A 19,304-nucleotide genomic window follows, 5' to 3' on the forward strand; every position below is an offset into this window, starting at 1 on the left:
CTGTCTGCCACTCTGGTGGTGTCCGTAGCTACCAGAATTGAAGATAGGTCCAAAGATACTTCCATGTCTCGATGATGTGTTAGATTGCGGCAGTGTATCTCGAGGCAGTTGACCCTTCTCTTGAGACTGCCTAATGAACTGTCCATGTAACAGGTAGTTATCAGGCACTAGAAAAACTAAAGAAATTCCCATCATTAGTTCCACTGTGCAATTCCACCAATTTAGATCCATCATCAGGTTTGCCAGGAACTGACCGTAGGTGTCAAACTTGGGTGATCATGCAAAATTTATCCATGCATGGAGTGGTCTTAGCTGAAGTCTTCCCCAGTACGTTAACTCTTTCAGGGGCGTCCCCAGACAAAACATCCACCAACAAAGCAACTTGTTGGGACGATCCCATACTTTTGTGATCATGTACAGGGTCTGTAGGTATGAATCCCCTGGGAGACATAAAATTCCCTTGAGAAACTGGAATCTGGCACAGACGTAAATTATATCCTGTACTTGATTGACCTTGGACTTGGTTTGATGAACAAGGAAACCCTTTATGTGACAGTAGTGAATGCAACATGTCATGTATTAATAACTTACAACTTTGATAACCAGCTGTCAGTCATCATAATTGGAATTGTCGTTAGGTTGAAGTAGTAGTGGAGAATCTAAGCCAGGTCTATAGGATTTGATCCGAGATACGTGGTTTCCTCTTGCGCCGGGACTCCCTCTGTTGCCTCCGACTCAAACTTTCTGCTTAAAATGTCGAGGGCTATCCCTTGTTTCGGTGCTGATAGGTCATGGCTACTTCCCTGTGTCTCAGGTGGTGCAGTCAGAGGCTTCACCTGAGGGTGGGTGCAATACTTTGTCGAGGCTGTAGATGATTCAACCTCACTAGATCACTTTGCTGCCTACTTCCAGGCATCAGCCAGTTTGGCAAACAAATCCACTGAGAGCATCTGGCATCAACTAAACAGAGTGACCTAATGCTTCACACACTCTTTGCAAGCTGCAGGCGACAACTGTGAGGGTGATGCAATCCTTTCCCACAACACGCCAACAGTAACTCCTTATGTGACCAAAAGCGAGAAAAATCAGCCCAAAATAAGATATGGAGATTAACAACAGTGTCACAACTACCAAGGTGTGATTGACAAAAACATTACAAATGTTAACTCTAGCGGTGAGGTTTCCTGCCTTGCACACATGCAGGAGCAAGAAGCAGCAGAACAATATTGTCTGAACAACTTATTAGGGTTATTGACAGTGAAGAAGACTTCTGTGGAAAATCTAATGATTTTTATCGTCTGATGGCAGCTAAAATAAAGGATTTATGGCAATGATGTAATACAGATGGGATAGTCACAACACATTCTGTTCCTGATAAGCTGATGTGAGTCACTCTGTATGAAGATATGTACAGTAAGCCTCATTTGCAATCCAATATGGCAAATTGTAAAACAGGTCAATAGGTCACCAATGTGATAGTGATAGATCTGCAAATTGGGCCATCTTCCTCAGAGCATTGTAAAACTGCAAGTCGCCACAATCAGAGAGAATCTTTTGGGGGTTCTGAAGATTGATATCTTGTGACAGACTTACTTTAACTCAGCAAAATTGATTTTCACCATGGAACAAAAGGGAATCCAAATGCCTTTTCTTTCCCTTGTCAATCCTGACTGATATATTCTCTTAGATCTTACTTTTGGCACTGTTGGCGCATGAACTCATTCACTGAGGAAGCCAAGTAACTATGGGTGAGTTAACATAACCATCCACATCAAGAATAAGAGCTTCAAATTCCCAAGTTAGAGGGTCAGAGACAGGAGAGACAAACAGTGTGATAGGATTTCTCCCATACCAAGAATAATTCTCCTGAAAAAGCTGTGTCACAAGGCATGTCTGGATGGCTTCCTAGTCTTCTTCAAAATTGTCATAGCTCACTGACCTTAAATGAGAACATTTGTAAGTGTAGTCTGTAGCCAACCATTACCTTGTAGGACAATTACACTTGCATGATCAGTGTAAGAAGATCTGTACCAAAATGTCGCATAGGAAAGAATAATTAGGTTGAAAACAGTAAAGTCAAACATGCCTTTAGAGTTCAAGGCCTATTCAAGATTATTAATCATGAAGGGTCATACTATCAGTCCAAAAATTAAACTGCTAAAAAGCAATGTAGCATGTAATTGCACATGCCAACAAGTCATTAGGGCAGTTGATATATTTTCCTGCATTTGTACTAATTTGTTTGTTATACTCACACTGTGGTATGCTCTGCAGTGTAAGGAGGAGGTATGACAGCACCTCTGCTGCTGCAATGTCATTTACACACTCCTGACATCCAGTCACACAATTGATTACCTGAAAAACAAGCCACAATATATTATACAAAATGTCCCATGTTTTAAGTATTGTCAGTGAACCTTTGACATAAAAATAGTGCCATGACACTGCTCACCAGAACATTTCAGTCAGATGACAAGAAAAATAGAGCCTGTAGCTCACCTTAATTATGAAGAAACTTATTATGGTGACATAAATTAACAGGGAGTTAACAACATTGGTGCATAAGATACGAAAAATATCTTCATGTTTGCAATATCATCTGTGGCTCTTATCTTGAGTGCAACCTCTTGAAACTTGGTGTCATTGTGACTCCCTAGCTGTGGTAGTAATAGGTCTTTTGTGGGGGGTCAATTTTACAAAATATAAATTGATGTCAGAACTTGTAATAAATCTATTTTTTAATCTAAAAATATTATCTTGTTCTACCAATCCTGCTTTGGAATCAAGCTTTTATGCTTGTCACCCGCAATAATTTCTTTCTGAAGATATTGTCGGGAGTCAGGTCTGCAACTGGCGGGCCCTCAGATGTATTAATGCAGGATAAGTATGCAAAAGTAAAAACATATTTAGATTTTACTCAGTTTATCCTGCATTACTTCTTAATGCATCTATATCAGACGGTACTGTCAGATGTAATTCTCAATATGGATAAGCTCTCATAAGACACACGTGTCAAGGAAACTGTATGGTGTGTCAAGCGCCGATTGGTATTGCTTGCTCTATCCTGTCAACAGATAGAAAATGAGTGTTGACGATAAGTCCAGATAAAAAACAATCAGAAGAAAATAGCGAGTGCTAAACTCTTAAAACTGAATTACCGGGCCATTACCGGGCCATCCCCATAACAGGCATGTCTAAACACTGCGCGAGTCGGGTAAGACTGGCTCTGGAATGGAGTTCATTATTTGTGTAGGGGGTTGGTTACCTGCTGGGCTATAACCAGAGTGCTATATCTCCAGACAGTGCTGGACCTCCAAAAACATCATTCCATGATTGCCCTTATAGCACAATTGCTATACAGAGCCATGGTTGAGGTGATCGCCAGGATCTCACGAGGACTGTTCACTCTCGGAAGATCAAGGATAGTGATCTCGTATGCCAGAAGGATGACTGTGCATAACTATAGAGATATGGTGTTGCAACTGACTTGGGTCTTGGACATCTGGGATACTGGAATAAACAGCTGTTTATATGTACAACGACTAGTCTTGGAGCGACGGATAAAAACTCGTAGTGCATGCACAGTCACAGGGCACAATAAGAGTTCTTCCTCATCCCCCTCAATCGTAGAGATTGGTGGAATGGTGAAGGGCCTGTTGGGTTGTCCTGGTAGCTGATTCGTAGCTATAAAATCCCAGCACATCCTCATGTGAACCTTTCCCTGTATACCACGCTCGAAACGGACATGGATAATATCAAGTGTATGTTACTTGCTAACCTTTGTCACTGTTAGCGATACAAACTTAAGGGTAATTTTAAAATAGGGATAACTGTTAGGGTCAAGACATAAACATTATCATGCATAGCATTGTCCTGTTTTCGTTTATCTTCTGTAATAGGCACTTTTCCATGTTAATTTGTGGATAACATTTGTGTTTATGTCAGTATGAACTTAACAGTTTAGGGATTATGTTTATTTGCTGTAAATTACATCAAATTTGAATTTCGATGAGTTCATAGAGCGACATCCCAGGTTACTGGGCTGCGCCATTTTGAATTATGATGTCATTGTTGTTATATTAGTCATATGCATTGTTGCTATAAAATAATATCAAAGGCTGAGTGCATATTTATTTGATTTACCAACAAAAACTGTGACGGATCTAGGGGGTTCGATTAACCGGACATGGTATCACAGTTTGATTTTAGACGCCAGGAACTGCTGTATTGGGCGTATGTGCAGAGGCCTTTTATTGTCAAGTCCTGGGCTTATGTGTGCAATCCCGGCAACACTTGCCTCTAACAAGGTGTAAGCTGCTGTTGAAGAACAGGTAGCGAAATAGGATGTCTACAAGACTGTTAAGGTGAAAAATCTACTACAGGAGGGCTTCTAATTGTGTCTTGTCTTGAAGAGATGTGGAAAATTGTGTTCATATGTGAACCAATGCCAGATCCCATGTAGACTAAATAAATGCGCTTCCCAACCAATTGCCTATGTACAATGTCGTACAAGCGGTCTCAATCTTATATTGAGGTGATGATGAAGGGAGGTGCCTCGTTACTGCTCAAGTTGGCATCGGATGTCTACTGAAGTTCGTGACTTGGGTGTCGTTGTACAAAACAACCTTAGCACTACGACAGTCATAAGTCTGGAGTGGGAGTTATGATCACCTTAGTGCTAAGATTGCTTTGTACAACAGCACCTAGGTCACATTGATGTACAGCGACAGGTGTCTGATCGAATGGTTGCAGCATTAAGTACCAGTAAGCATGCAAACCAATCTGGTACAATGACCCTGCATGGCTAACATTAGGTCAGTTGACCTAATTCCGGTAAAGTCAGGATGTTCTCAGTTAGAGAGTCCTTGACCCGTGACATTTAAATCACGATGCACAATAACCTTGAATCCTGCATTTTGTCGGAGACGAGGTTTGAGCTCCTGGCAATCCACTGTGAACTGGGTGGTAGACAGAAATGTGGTGTCCCCAGTTCTGTGAAGGATGTGTGCCCTGGCTGGTGTTGTTACAAGTTGATGTCCATGAAAAAATGTGATATCTTCACTAGAATTACCGTTACATTTGCTGATCTTTTTCGCCATGATAAGTCATTTCTGGTCTATTTCTTGTTAAATTTGACACTAATACCGGTGCTGACGTCACTTCCGGTTTGTCACATCCTGTATTGGATAATGAAGTCTTCTCAAGGTCTCATTCCACCAAAGACGTTAATTCTTGATTAGTTAACCTTGTACTGCTATTTCTGCTGCTGACGTCACTTCTGTTTATGATCTAATCCATCCTAAACAGGATAAACAAGGTAGTTTGCGCTGCAACGATGGGCCCCAGGGCATATATGCCCCCTAGGTCCGGTTGCATGTCACGCAAGTAATAGCTGGTGAAGGTGTTCTGTGAGGCCCACGGACAGCTAGACACCACTTGTTCTACTGAGACTGATGGCCATGGCGCAAGACTCATGGCTAGGGCTCTGATTTCGTGAGCTGAGCAGGATCCAAAACATGGTGTGGAGTTCTGTGTGTGTATAACTCTCTGCAACAGTATTTTTAAGCCATTCCGCTATTGTAGTCTTGGTGAGGTCTTTGTTGTCTTGCACGATATGAAAAGTCACCTTCGATGACATCTATGTGAATCTGTAGACATGAGATAGAACTTTAGAGCTCTGATGGGACATAATAGTCTATCTTGGTGATCCACTGTTGGTCCCAAAGCAGGAATGGTATAGTGTCTTTGACCTAACGGTCCCATAGTGGAAGATTGATTTTTGGCTACAAAGTCTGGTAACGATCTTAGAGTGACTGAGGTCCTGTATGGATCATGAGTGAGACTAGAACAGTCCAAGGCATGATTCTGAAACTCTTGGTGCTGTCGCCATGGCTAGAAGGAAGGATGCTTTCCTGGACAATTGGAGTAGGGTGGCCTTAGCTATGGGCTCAATAAGGTTCCGTTAGAAGTGCTGGTAGTACTACGAATAGATTCCACTTGGGAATGATACAAGGCGTGCAAACATCTTCAAGTAGAAGGGATCTCATTAGTTTGTTTAGGATGGAATGGTTTCCAATTGAGAATCTGTCATGCTGTAGAACAGAATGAAGAGCCGATCTGTAACCTTCTATCTTCCCATGTCAGAATTTATTGTCCTGATGTAGATGTATTAGAAAATCTGCTACCATAGGGATAGATATAGCATTAGTTACAATCCCTGCTGGGCCAAATTTGTGCTATCAGGATTATCATGCCGATGTGGATGACCTTATCTAGGAGGGACCACGGAGAGAATGCGTAAGCAATAGACCCGTTCAGTCCATCGATAGTGCAACGATCTGGTGAGCTCTTGGGTTGGGTACTGGACTGACATAGACCGGAAGTTGATGTATCAGGCAAGTGGCAAATAGATCTTGGTGAGGTGTGTCCCATAACGTAGTTATCCAAACGAAGATCTGAGGATGTAAGGTCCATTCTGTTGCCACTATTCTTCACTGGCAAGAAAGGTTGTCTGCAAGGATGTTCAATTTCCCGGGTAAATGACTCACTTCCATCTGGCAATTGATGTAGTCTGCCAAGACAAACAATCGTGTAGTCTCCATCATCAGGGAGCTGGATCTGGTTCCTCCCTGCTTCTGGATGTTAGCCACTACTGTGGTGTTGTCCGTGGCTATGAAGATGGATGATTAAGGATAGACGTATCTTTCATGCTAGGATGGCGTAATAGATGGCCTTCATTTCCTTGCAGTTGATATGAAAGTTCTTCTCTCGTGTGCTCCAAGATACCTGTACCATGAGATCGTCCATATGGGCTGCCAATCCCAAATCTGACGCATCTGTGAATAGATGGTGATCATAAGTCGGAGGGATGCCGTTCATCACATGTTCTCTGTGGGTTCACAAATGCAGGTCTCATACTACTTTAGTAGGTAACTGAGTCTTGAATTCTGGGGTCTTGGATCGTAGTGAATTGATCCATGTCTGTAGAGGACATAGAATCAGCCTTCTTCTAGAGGTCATATCCTGTAGAGACGTTTAGTTGCCTAGAAGAGACATCCACCAACTCAGTGACCTGTTGGGTAGACTTGATAGTGATTGAATCATCATGATAGGAATCAATCCTCTGGTGGGCAAAGATATCCCTTGTTTAGTTGGAATCTTGCTCTGATGTATATGATGTCTTGAACCTAGGGAGCCTAGGGATGTCATTGGTTGGACCAAGAATATCATGTTCTGGTGTAGCTGAGCTGTACGGATTACATCTGGAATTTCGGTGGAGGTACCAGGTAATAATTGTTGAGGATCTTTAGGTTGATTATCATCCTCATATCGATCTCATACTTTTTTGGGACTAGGAATACCGGAGAGTAAAAGCCCTTGGTGTTGTTGGTCTGTGCTAGTCTCCGAATGGCTTACTTCTTCAGTTGCTTCCTGACGGCCAGATCTGCTGCTGCTAGTCTGGCTCCGACTAGATGAAATCTGTGTCCGATGGCTTAGGTCTTCAGGACAGAATGTTTCTTGAAGTGCATTTTTTTATCCATGAGCCACGACGTCTAGAATCCAGTGGTTGGGTGTAACTTGCTTCCAATTTTCAGCATATGACAAAAGGCTGGTCCCTGAGTCGGTATTATGTTGAAAGACAGTAGGCGTAAATCGCAATCCATTGACGTAACCAGGTTGAAAGGGTCTATAACGTCGGCATGACTGGCAGAATGTATGTTCGCCTCTGTCTCCAGGTCTTCCACGTCGATTGGATCCTTGTTTCTTGTTGTCTGGCTGACGAAAAGATTCCTGAGAAGATTGGTGTTTGTCGTACCACCAACTTGGTTGGAATGAATCCTTCCCGGAGGGGACAAACTTCTTCTTAGGAGGCTGTTTGTAAGTCGAGTCTTTTTGGTCCCAGGGACACTTCTGGGATTTGGAACATCCAAGAGCCTTGAGAGCTAGGCTGATAGTTGATGCTTGGAATCTTTCCGTTGTATCTTGACTGACTTTGCCTATTACACGTAGCAGTATTATGTTGAATGTCGTGTGAGCTGATATGGGCTGTGACATTATCAACCTCTTTGTTTGTTTGGAAATGGCCTTAGAACAAATCTTGGCTAAGAGTTGTTGACATAATTGCTGTGAAGACATCTGGAAGTAGAGCATCGTTTGTCTTATTTAACTTCCGTTTCAATGGGGGTAAGGGTAGTCGACCCTCATGTCTAAGCTTGAGCAGATTGTCAGACATCTGGTCTACAACCTTGCCTGCGTAGCTTGGCCAAGGTAATGTCTGGTGGATGTGTTGAGAAGACATGGGAGCATGATATCCCCCTTATTCCGGCATCTGAGGTGGCAAATTGTCTGTCACAGGTGCTTGGAGTGCAGGCATGAGGTGAAATAATTCCTCAATGAGTTCTACAAATGTATAACCCTCCGTAAAATCCTGCTGAGGTGTGTTGTCAGCCTGATTTGTATCTTCATAGTACTCCTCTTCCACCTCTGAGTGACCATGGGTAGCTCCCGTGGGGAGTAGTCCTCAACGTAATTCCCGTGTGGTTCATCCTCTGCCAGTGTCCAGGATTCCGGTATGATCAAAGTCCGTGTGGCTTGTGATGGCTGCCCGTGAGCAACAGGTCCTGTGCGGTGATCCTCCACTCTGTCTGTATAATGTTGGGCTGGACGGTCCAATGTGGCCCATGCTTCTGGCTTGGGTACAGTCTGCTGATGAACATCATCCAGTAGGCCTATCTACTCGGCAATGGATTAGCCGTGGAGTTGTGTAGTCATAGCCGCACGGTGATCTAACGGTCGGCTGGGTGAATGACTGGTCACCCGGCTTAAATATCCTGGTGTCCGTGCGGCGACAGTAGGGTGCTTGTGGTGCTTTTGGCCTTGTGGTACCCTGCTGGGACCGCAGATCTGTTGGCTGGCCATATGGCTGTACTGGTGTAGGCCCTACGTTGTTTTGAGAGAACTTCGTCTCAAACATCATCTTCATCATATATTGTTGCTGTTTGAGAAGATCGAGTATCAAGCTCATCAAGGGTGCAGGAGATGGATCTGCCTTTCGACTAGGGGTACCCCGGACCTTCAACTCTCCGGATGGACGCTCTACCATTTGGCCATTGAGGCAGTCTTAAGTCGCTAAATCAACATGTCTGGTGATTTTCTTTTCAAATTTGTACTGTCAAAGTTTCTTATCACCCTGTTGTTCCAAAATTCGCTTTCGAAGGGGTACGGTGTAATTTTTTTCTTCACATACTATTCGAAATATTTTTTTCTCCAAAATACTGAATCTGGAAACACCCCGTCCCCGGCGTAGGTTCTACAAACCAAACCTCACACATACGCTCCCAAGGACATAAGGTGGACCAGCTTGGCATCTCTCTTCTCTTCATCAACCTATCAAACGATACCAGTTTATCACACAGGTCTTCAATCAACTACTGAGACATTACATGCGCAAAGACTGAGGTGAGCAGGTAGAAGATCGGGACACCATTTAAACAAATGGCTGCACCGGATGGTGAATTCTGTTGATTTAGACCTGTTTATCACACAGGTCGTCAATCAACTACTGAGACATCACATGCGCAAAGACTGAGGTGAGCAGGTAGAAGATTGGGACACCATTTAAACACATGGCCGCACCGGATGGTGGCTTCTATTGACGTAGACCGAAGTCCCAACAGACAAGCATATATACCCTCCTAATGGGAGCTTGTCTGGGAAACCCGATTAACACAAGCAATAAATGAAAATATTGCAGTATATACAGGAAACCAGACTTGGGACTTGTAGTCCGCTGGGCTTCCTCATCTGCGCTGTGTGGCTGCTGTGACCTTGGACCTTGGCGAATGAGATTCCAAAAGGAGCAGGAGGCAAAGACCATATCAGAACGCCAAAACATCCCTCCATGATGGCTGAAAGTGTGCAATACTATGCAACGCCAAAGTGGAAGTCACTGCCCTCGTCTCATGAGGATTGGAAGCAGCTGTAGCAGGTGTAGACCCTGATGATGATAGAATGCAGCCAGTGGAGATGGTGGTTCAAGATACATCAGAAGTTGCAGCCGTCGACAAGTGGAAGAAAAACATGATTTCGACAGCGACGGATTGTCTGAGATGCCTTTAAGTAGATCTTGTAGGTTCAGGCTGGGCAAAGTGAGACATCTTCCATGACATCAGCTGTCAATCAATGAGAGTGGTGGAGGCTGAAAAGACGATCCGGTTGTCCTAGAAAACTTATCTTGTTGAAGACACTAGAACCGGACTCAACCGACGTCTAAGCACGAGTCCCTCTAACACGAGCTGCAGCCAGCGCAAGCAGGAGGATCATCATAAATGTAAAAATTTGAGGTTTTATCCACAAGAGGTTCATAGTCAGCCAGGAGAAGTGACAGGGAGATCCCATGCTGGAGGGCCAAGTCTGGAAGATTTGTCCATGTAGTATGGTGGTATGAGCGAATCAATGTCCGAAAGTCAGCAACAGCGATGAACCTTGGAGCCTGAGGTCATGGTAACACCTGAATTACTCGCAGTCTGAAAGATCTGTGTAGATCTAACGTTTCGGGAACTATAGCAAGTTTTATCCCATTAATGAGTTGTTGGTACAGAACTGATCGCTGCCCAGTTAGTGCCCAGTGTCGAACCATAAGATGCCTTGTACTTCATAGGTGACATAGGTAATCTGCTACTTGTGGTATAGTAGCCTGGCTGCGGAAACCCCTGGATCTTGCAAACTGGTGAAAACTTTTCCATTTATCGTCACAGAGATTCTTGTGCTAAGGAGGCTGCCTTAGCTGCTCTAATGGAAAATCCTCAGCGAGACTGTTCTTGATATACTCCATACGTGAAGTTCGTATAATACTGGTCTTGGATGGACCTGATTGGAAGGAGGATGTAGCAGTAGATGTGACCAGTTTGGAAGTCTTAGTAGTGGAATCCCTGCCAGTACAACGAGCTCTGGAACCCAAATTCTTGTCGGTCAGAAGGCGCTACCAACAGCAGTTGTTGGTAGCTCGTGTGTAGGATCTTTGTAGTATCCATGGTATCAAGGCTGGTGGGGGAAACGCATACGTGTTTAGGTTCTCCCATGATATTGTCAGAGTATCAACTGACCAAGCTAGTGGGTCCGGCGCTGGTGCCTCAATGTTATCTGATGCAAATAGGGTTACTAGTAGACCACCTTTTCTTTTATTGCCAGTTCGAATGCTTCGGCAGTAGCTTCCATTCTGTTGGTGATAGTCTGGCTGGTCTGAATAAGGTGTCTGCTAATCCATTGGCTGCTCCCGGTATATGTCTTGCCTTTATCGCTAAGTTGAGCTTGTCTACCAAAGTTGAAAAGTCAACTGTAGGAGGGTCTCTGATTTCATCGTGTCTTGAAGGTGTATAGTGTATGGCACAGTTGATATGAGTGTCCCGATCATCAGACGTTGACTGTGGGGTCCAATGAAATATTACCCGGATTACAGCCTCGTATTCCAGATAAGTGATGTGGTAGAGCTGACTGCTTCTGACCATAGGTCTGATGTTACTTCCAAGTTGAAGTGAGTTCCCCGACCTTGAAGTGAGGTATCCATGAACACTTACAGGTGGTTGTTGTATTCCAGCTTGTGTAAACAAATTCCTGTACAAACAATCGATTCCACTGTCCATCACAAAGGTGTTCCTCATTGTGTTCTGGTACTAGGATGTTAGTCTGGCTCATTAGACTTGATCCCAAGGAATGGAGATCCTGGAATGGTAGTAAGTCGGACTTCTGATAATTTATTAACCAACGTAGTTGTGTTAATAATTTCCAGGTAATTATTGTAGTCTGAGTAATTGTTGAATCCCTTCATCCAGGTAAAATGTATTACGGATTCCTGTGTGACGAACAGCAATTGGTTTAGTCACTCGTGTACATAGCCATTGGTTATAGGAATTCCAAAGGGTAGTGTACCGCCAGTGACAAGAAGGGTGGTTCTCCTTCAAGTTGTGGAAATCCAAGTGGTCGTCTGTTGACTGGAGACGGTTGGAATGGGGTAGCGGACATATTACCATATGTAGAATGTTGAACTTCCGAGTTGTTGAGGTGGAGATGAGTTCGCCTGTTGATCGACGTTCAAGTACACATTGCACAAAATTTGTGTTATAAAGCGATGGTAAAAACTTTACGGAGGTGCATGTGATCTAGTATCTCATAGAAAAACTATTCTGAAGATGTAGTTTACCGGTTGGCTGATCGTACGAAGCAGGGTAATCGGGACGACATTGAAGAGCGGTAGTAGCAAACACCGTGCCTCGAATGGACGTGGCTAACATTAGGATCATATACCCCCCCCCAAAAATGTCGCTGTTCACCAATCTCGGCTTGAATAAGTGAGGGATGACATGTCCTGCCAGGTTGATCGGTGATGTGTAGAGCTGGTGAAGAGACAATAGATTCCATCGCCTTGGCACCGGAAAAAGCGCTGTGCATTCCGGTATCGATGCGACGACAAAAGGAGTTGTGATGATGTGATAGACCGCACGTATAGTCATTGACAACTACTGTAATGCTTTGCACGGCTCGCATGAGATCAGCCTGTACCAAAGTCAGCATGGTAGTCTTGTTTACAAACAGCAATCTCGGCGTGATAGGTAATTCACCCTTACGCAGAACAGGAAATTACAGCATATTTTCCGATCACGTGGTCAAAAGCTCCCAACACACGAGCGCTGTCCAGAGTGATGTGTGTTGGGGGAAGAGGCAACCCTCAGTTGACGGCTTGACTTCCCAAGCTGAGTAAAGGGCCGTAGTCCAACATGATGAACTGGCCATTTAAATACAGGATGACTGTAGAAGCCAGGGAGCAGGCACGTGGACAGGGGCGTGGTCCGCACAGAGGCGGGAATCGCAGCAGTCGAGACGAAAAGTGATCCTCCTCTACAGATAGCGATGTAACCATTGCCAAATTGACTATAATATTTTGTTAAGCAAGAAAACGACGGTACAGCCACAGGGGATAACACAATCGTTTGGGTTTTAAATCGGAGGAAACACAACATGCACGAAAAACCCTAAACAACACCTTTCGCCATTATCGAACACTAAGGTAAGTGAGTTGAGATTCAATTCTGACAAGGTGGTACACAGTAGTCATCGTAATTAATACCACTCTCTCTTCGTGGTTATGGTAAACTTTAGTAGTGAGGTTGTGTATTAAATTTTATATATAAAAAAACAAAAACAAAACAAAATTCTCTGTTCAAGAATAATGTCCGAACACCATAGCGGTAGAATTGAGAATGAGGGTGCTGGATATGTTAGGGGGTCGTGTCGCACGGGATTTTAGTGGTGTGTGAACCATGATCACAGTTGTGATGTGTGGGAGGTGTTTGAGTGGGTGGTGTTTTTGAAGCTGGAAACTTTGTTCTACTACGTTTCCACACAAAGATCGAAGAATTAGAGGAAATGCATAGTGTGAGATAGGAAAAGTTTAAAAGTTACAGTATTCGGGTTCCCAGAATGAGGCTTCAATGGAGAAGCACACAAAAAAACTTATCTGTAGAGACTGTAAAAAAGACTACCATCACGAAGTTGGCACAAGACGAGCCCGTTTCGACAGTGTTCCAGTTCCATTATCAGCCCACATCTGCCTTGAGCATGTGACGCAGTAATGATTTGAAGATCCTCTTATGGATATTGTCAATCGTTTCCTCATCTTGTCAAAGCTATTCAATACTGCGACAGGATTGATAAAAGAGCTTCCACAAAGTGTAAAATGGGATGCCAAACAAATAATAGTCAATAGAGAGTACGGACAACTTTGTTTGTAGAACTGATTGACTGGAGACCCCTTCCGAATTGGTTAAAAGTCATGGCTCAATAGCTTGCCTAATTCAAAACCATGTGGTCGTCATTGTACTATGCGAAAACACACAAGCGTATGTTACACCCGAAGACATATTCATGTGTCCCAGTAGCATAAAGGGTTTTTCAAGATCACTCTATGGCAGTGATTCACCCATAGAAAACACGAGTAAATCTCCAGACGCGGATGTGTGACAGTCCCAGGATTGAAGCATGTTAGCACCAGCTTCCTCAGGTACATCTCATGGTTACAGACGAATACAGACTAGGGTAATCCAACCATGGGATAAATGTATAGAGTGAGGTAGGATAAGTTTTAAAATTTGTAAATTTTACAACAAATTATATATTTATAATACTTATTCTATCTCACACGATCTATGCCCACCCATCCGCCCCGCATCACAGTTACACTAGCCTGTCAGCTCCAAGAAAGAGAATGATGAAGCAGTCAATGAACAAGATTGAAGACAGCGTGCTGCATGAGATCCGGATGCACGACCTAGATACCAAGGTGGTCGTCATGGTGATGCATTGGTGGCTGGGCAAATGAGTGAGTGACTGAGTTGGATTTAACACCGCTTTTAACAGTATTCCAGTTATATCACGGCGTGTCAGCTTAATGTGTCTGATCCAGGTCTCAGACGTTTACCACTTCAGTGAAACCCACGAGCACGGGTATGGTGCTGCCAAACCTAGAAACATAATTGTGGGCGAACTGGGATTCAAACCCACAATCGTAGGTTTCTGGCGTTCCCAAGGGATGCAACTCTGCACAGCGAATCGCGACGAATTAGACGACTGGTCCATCCGTGCCCCCGATGGCCAAATGAAGCTTAGAAGCTGGAAACTTTGATCAAGGACATTTCCTCGCATGGGATTGAAAGAAGACGGAGGAATGCATAGAGTGAGATATGATAAGTATCATAAATATACAAGTTATTGTAAAATTTACAATATTTGTTTCTTTAAAATATATAGTGCTTAACACCTTAAATCTGAATGAGGTTTGAATATAAAAACTGGCTTGTATGTTTAATGCTGCTCTTAGCGATATTCCACCAATACGTTGGCTGCCCGTACATAACCGAGACATCACCAGGCACACCAGTAATTGATATTGTAAGCAACAATCCATGCGGTCGAGGTACAATGGTACCTGACTACCCCATCCACTGAGTTGCCTCTTACGACAAGCATAGCGCTACTTGGGAATCCCCACAAGGTTTGAATAATAACATGGTCTCACTCTGTTGCAGGTGTATGTTTAGAAATACTTCTATATATCTCTTAAGACATGGTGGATATGGCATTCCTTCATAATTTTATTGTAATTAATTCACATAAAATGTGTGTACTATTTGTTAACGATGTCCCTGAAAGACCAGATTCAGTCATTAAACAAATGAGTTTCAAAAATGTGTTTCGAGCTTTGAAAATACAATGTCAAATTTGCCACATTGCCATAATTAACTGAATATGTCAAAGAAATTCATTGTTGAAATTACTTAAATCCTAAAATCCAACCTTTTCTTTTGTCAGTTTTCTACATCTAATTTCATATCTTATTTCAAATTAATAATTTGCAAATAAAAGATGAACAGCTGGTAACGCCCTACCCAAAGTAGAGGGTTGTGTGGTGAGAACTGGGGATTGATGGCAGGAATCATCCTGCGAATCCTACATCCTTCTAGCGTGCATCTTCCCAAGGCAAGGGAGTTAACTGACTATAAAAAAGTCAAGTTTCCAGCCTTGCCGAACTATGTATCTCCTATTGACCAATCCTTCGGAAGACGTCTAGCATGCCAACAGGACTGCTGTATTAGGCTGCGTTCACACAGTGCCTCATATGGTTCCCATTTGAGATCAGACAGCACTACGACATAGAAAGTGAAAAGTCGTATTACTATCCTCAATGATCTGGAATGTCCTATAATTGTCTGATCGCATTCGTATACATTCGTAACAGAGTCCTACGGTTCAGGAAAGGTCCAGAGAGGTCGGCCAAGCACTCCCGACAGTATGGTGCGTCCCTTGACATTCGGGAAATGCAACCGATTTTGTCTAGTCGGATTACAACCTTGACTATGTCGTGACAGATTCTGCTGTATCTGATCAAAATGGTAACAATGTCCTGTGTTGTCTGGATGGTGTCCTGTGGATCGGGACGCTGTTGTGATAATTGGGCATGGGAGAATTTTTTTCACTACCGTTTCTTGTCGATTGAGTCCAGATTGTGTCCAGATCTTGCTGAATGCAAACCGTCTTTGTCGATCTCTGTTGGATCGAATTTACCATGCAGAAACAACAAATCAGATCCGATTCGGATTGAGAACAGGAGAATCGGGACGAATTCGGCTTGAAACGGCTAAATCGGGACACTTCCTGAACAATATCTGATTGCTGTCGTGATTAAATAAATGTTTTTACAAATTTGTGAATTTCCGCCACAAATCATAGGATCTTGATCGGTCTTTTGACAAATTTTAATCGAGAATGGTCCTATCAAGGAAGGCAGTAAAAATCCTGAATGTGTGACTGAGCCCTTATACATTTATATGAAACCTGTCTGTACGTTGAAAAACTTGATGGGGAGAGAGGTGAACAAAAGCTACATTTCAAATTCGGAGTGGAAATTTGAAGGCAATCCAAACAACATGGGTGTGGGTCTTTGCAATTTGCAACAACAGTTCATGCAACGCACAAGCGTAAATCATGCATGAAAATTGAAGTTGTACTGTGAAAGTAGTTAAATAAACCAAAGTTTAAATAGGAAAAACAGAGTTTAATGTGTTCAATAACAAGCATGAAAAATGCTAATATTGGCTAAAGTTATTTATAAAATGTACAACATAATGCCAAGCCAACAATTGAAAATTGTAACAACCACCCCGAAATTGAAAGCAATCCCAGAAGAAATTTAACGTGGAAGCCGTGGAAAACAGTTGGCCCAAACATTTTAACTGAAGCAGGGAAACATACTCTTACAATATAGATTACAAAACACAACCAGTCAACCAGAAGCAACATGTCAAACACCATTTAAAGGTCTAATCCTGCTGTTTATTAATACAAAAGTTATGTTTACAACGTTATATAAATATGCATTTATGATATAATTAAGTTCTTTTTTAATAAAAATTTCAGATTACACATTCATAACGTCCACCCTAAGAACCAAGAAAGGGAAAATAATGGCAATCTTTGGCAATTTAAATTTTTTTATGACAGAGCTATGCACTAACTTAATTCTTTTGATATTTTCATTGTTAAAGTAATCAGAAAATGATAAAAAGAATTTTAAGTACAATCTATCATCACCTATTTCCCGATAATGGTATCTTTCCGCTCAGTGACATGAAAAAATAGCAGGAAATACCTCCATTTTTGAAGCTTTGCATAAATAACATATTCGATGTTTGGTATTGTTAGAAGCTCTGAATATCAATAATATTACAATAACCTCGCCAGGAGTAATTTCGTAGTTGTAACATGCAATTTTACTGGAGAGAAATTGGTTTCTAATGACACTTTTGCCATAATCTAATATAAGGATCATGATTGGTCAAAAGCAAGCAAATTACCTAATGCTACCATCACACCAAAGTAGTTCTATCCCGTTCTAACCCGTTCTAAAGAAAATACTAGAACGGGCTGTGATCAGGGTAGAACAGTAGTTTGGCTTAAATACGATGCTAGTTTGTTCATAAGCAGTCCTCAATATGTCCATCTTGTTCTCATCTCGTTCTTGGCCAGTCTGCAGTCCGTTTGTATCCAGTTCAGATCATGTAAAAGTGCCTGATCATCTCATCTCGACAACATTTTGAAGCCATTCGAGCCCATCCATAGCCGTTCTCAACCTGTTCTTAACCAGTTCAACCTCGTTCTACCTCGTTCTACCTCGTTCACAATACATGTACGTCCAAGCCAGTTCTAACTAATTCTTAACCCGACCAACTCGTTCGCAGTACGTCCTCATCTCGTCCCAAATGCGTGTGTATTCGCGTCCTGGCCCGACTCCTATGGATACTGAGCGTGTTGTAGCCAGTCTTCATTCAAGTTTAAGGCTCCAAGCTGTACACATCATGCCTCCAAAGAGAAGTCGACCTGGTCGGTGTGCTAACGTACTGAAATTTATGTCCAACTGCACCACGTTGTAACACGTCCCTAGTAGATTCGAAGTACGGCAATTCTGTTTCGTAATACGTTTTTCTCGTTTTAAGGATGTTGTCAATCCGACTAATTGCAGAATGGGATGGACGGGATAAGATATTGAGCAGACTCAAAGTTCTAGAGCACCCTCCTTGTCTGAGCCCGTCCATAAAGTTCGTAAAAAGACTGTCAATAGTTTGACTGTATACAGTTGGACCCTGTTCGACAACATTTTCACGAATGTATTGAGAATTAGTTTGGAGTGATGGGGGTATAAGGCAGTCAATCAAATTACAGCAATTAATACCGTCATGTGTATGATATATTTCAGATTTAGATGAAAGTATTTGGTTAAATTGTGACATGGCTACGGTGTGGCTGGTACACTGGCATGCAGTGTCTAAAGAGATTACGAGCGGAGGCCCAGTTTCACCAAGCAATCTCAGTGTGATTCATTTGCCATATTTACAGCTCAAAATAAACTGCAGGCTGTAAAGGTCTGCTGGAACTATCTGCCCGAGAACAAATCTATAAGCCTCGGGCCTACTGGTCGATGTCTACTTCGAACACTGATACCAAACATCCATTAGTTGTAAATCTTTATTGAGGACTCCATAATTTTCAAACCTGTATTGTGTGTTCATTCATCTCTTGTTAAATCTATACGGGTATGTGTTATGGATGTGACAAAACACAGAGGTATGTGTGTAGGAGTGACGTAGATAACAAGATATTGTAAATCATGAAATAAGTGCGAGTATGAAAATAATGCGAAAAATGCAAGTGTACACATTCTTATTGAGACATATTGTAGTATATTGTCGTGTCTGGTTCAATTGGTAGAAACAAAGACACATTTAACAAAGCTTACAATAAACATTGAACATTGAGCACAATGATAACATGTCAGTTCTAACTACATTGTGTGATATATTTACATTCGAGTGTACTGGAAGTGACCTCTGAACTTGATGAGTAAGCATGCGTGAGCGGCACGGAATAATTGACGCGCTTGTTGGCTCCCCTGTTCTATGAACTTTTTTTTCTCATCCTCGCTAATACCACTGGTCTTATGAGATTTTGATCGAATCTCCTGCTTCATTTCGTTGTATTTGGTGAGTTCCGACAGCACTAAATGAAACTCATCATCGGATATCTTACAATCAGCCATTTCTGTCGAAATATGATCCTCAATGCTGTTCAACTTTGCTTCGGCGAGTATCCGAATACTATCGTGTTTAAATGCTTTCTTTTGTAACCTACGAGAAATGAATTTTATCGCTATTCCTGCTAGTCCCGAGACTCCAGCGGTTATTTCCATGCCGAGCACG

The 19,304-nt window shown here is 42.5% G+C and overlaps 1 protein-coding gene across 1 annotated transcript in view; it reads right to left on the reverse strand.

Annotated features, from left to right (window-relative positions):
• LOC124150126 (dnaJ homolog subfamily C member 13-like) overlaps nt 1-19,304 on the reverse strand; it is a 592,425-nt gene that overhangs the window by 107,368 nt on the left and 465,753 nt on the right. Inside the window, exon 48 of the mRNA XM_046522050.2 lies at nt 2,256-2,355. Within this exon, the coding sequence (XP_046378006.2) occupies nt 2,256-2,355 (100 nt within the window). The remainder of the gene's footprint in view (nt 1-2,255; nt 2,356-19,304) is intronic.

The sequence above is a fragment of the Haliotis rufescens genome, unplaced genomic scaffold (assembly GCF_023055435.1).
Source record: "Haliotis rufescens isolate VD_foot unplaced genomic scaffold, xgHalRufe1.0.p SCAF_4, whole genome shotgun sequence".
Lineage (NCBI taxonomy): Eukaryota > Metazoa > Mollusca > Gastropoda > Lepetellida > Haliotidae > Haliotis > Haliotis rufescens.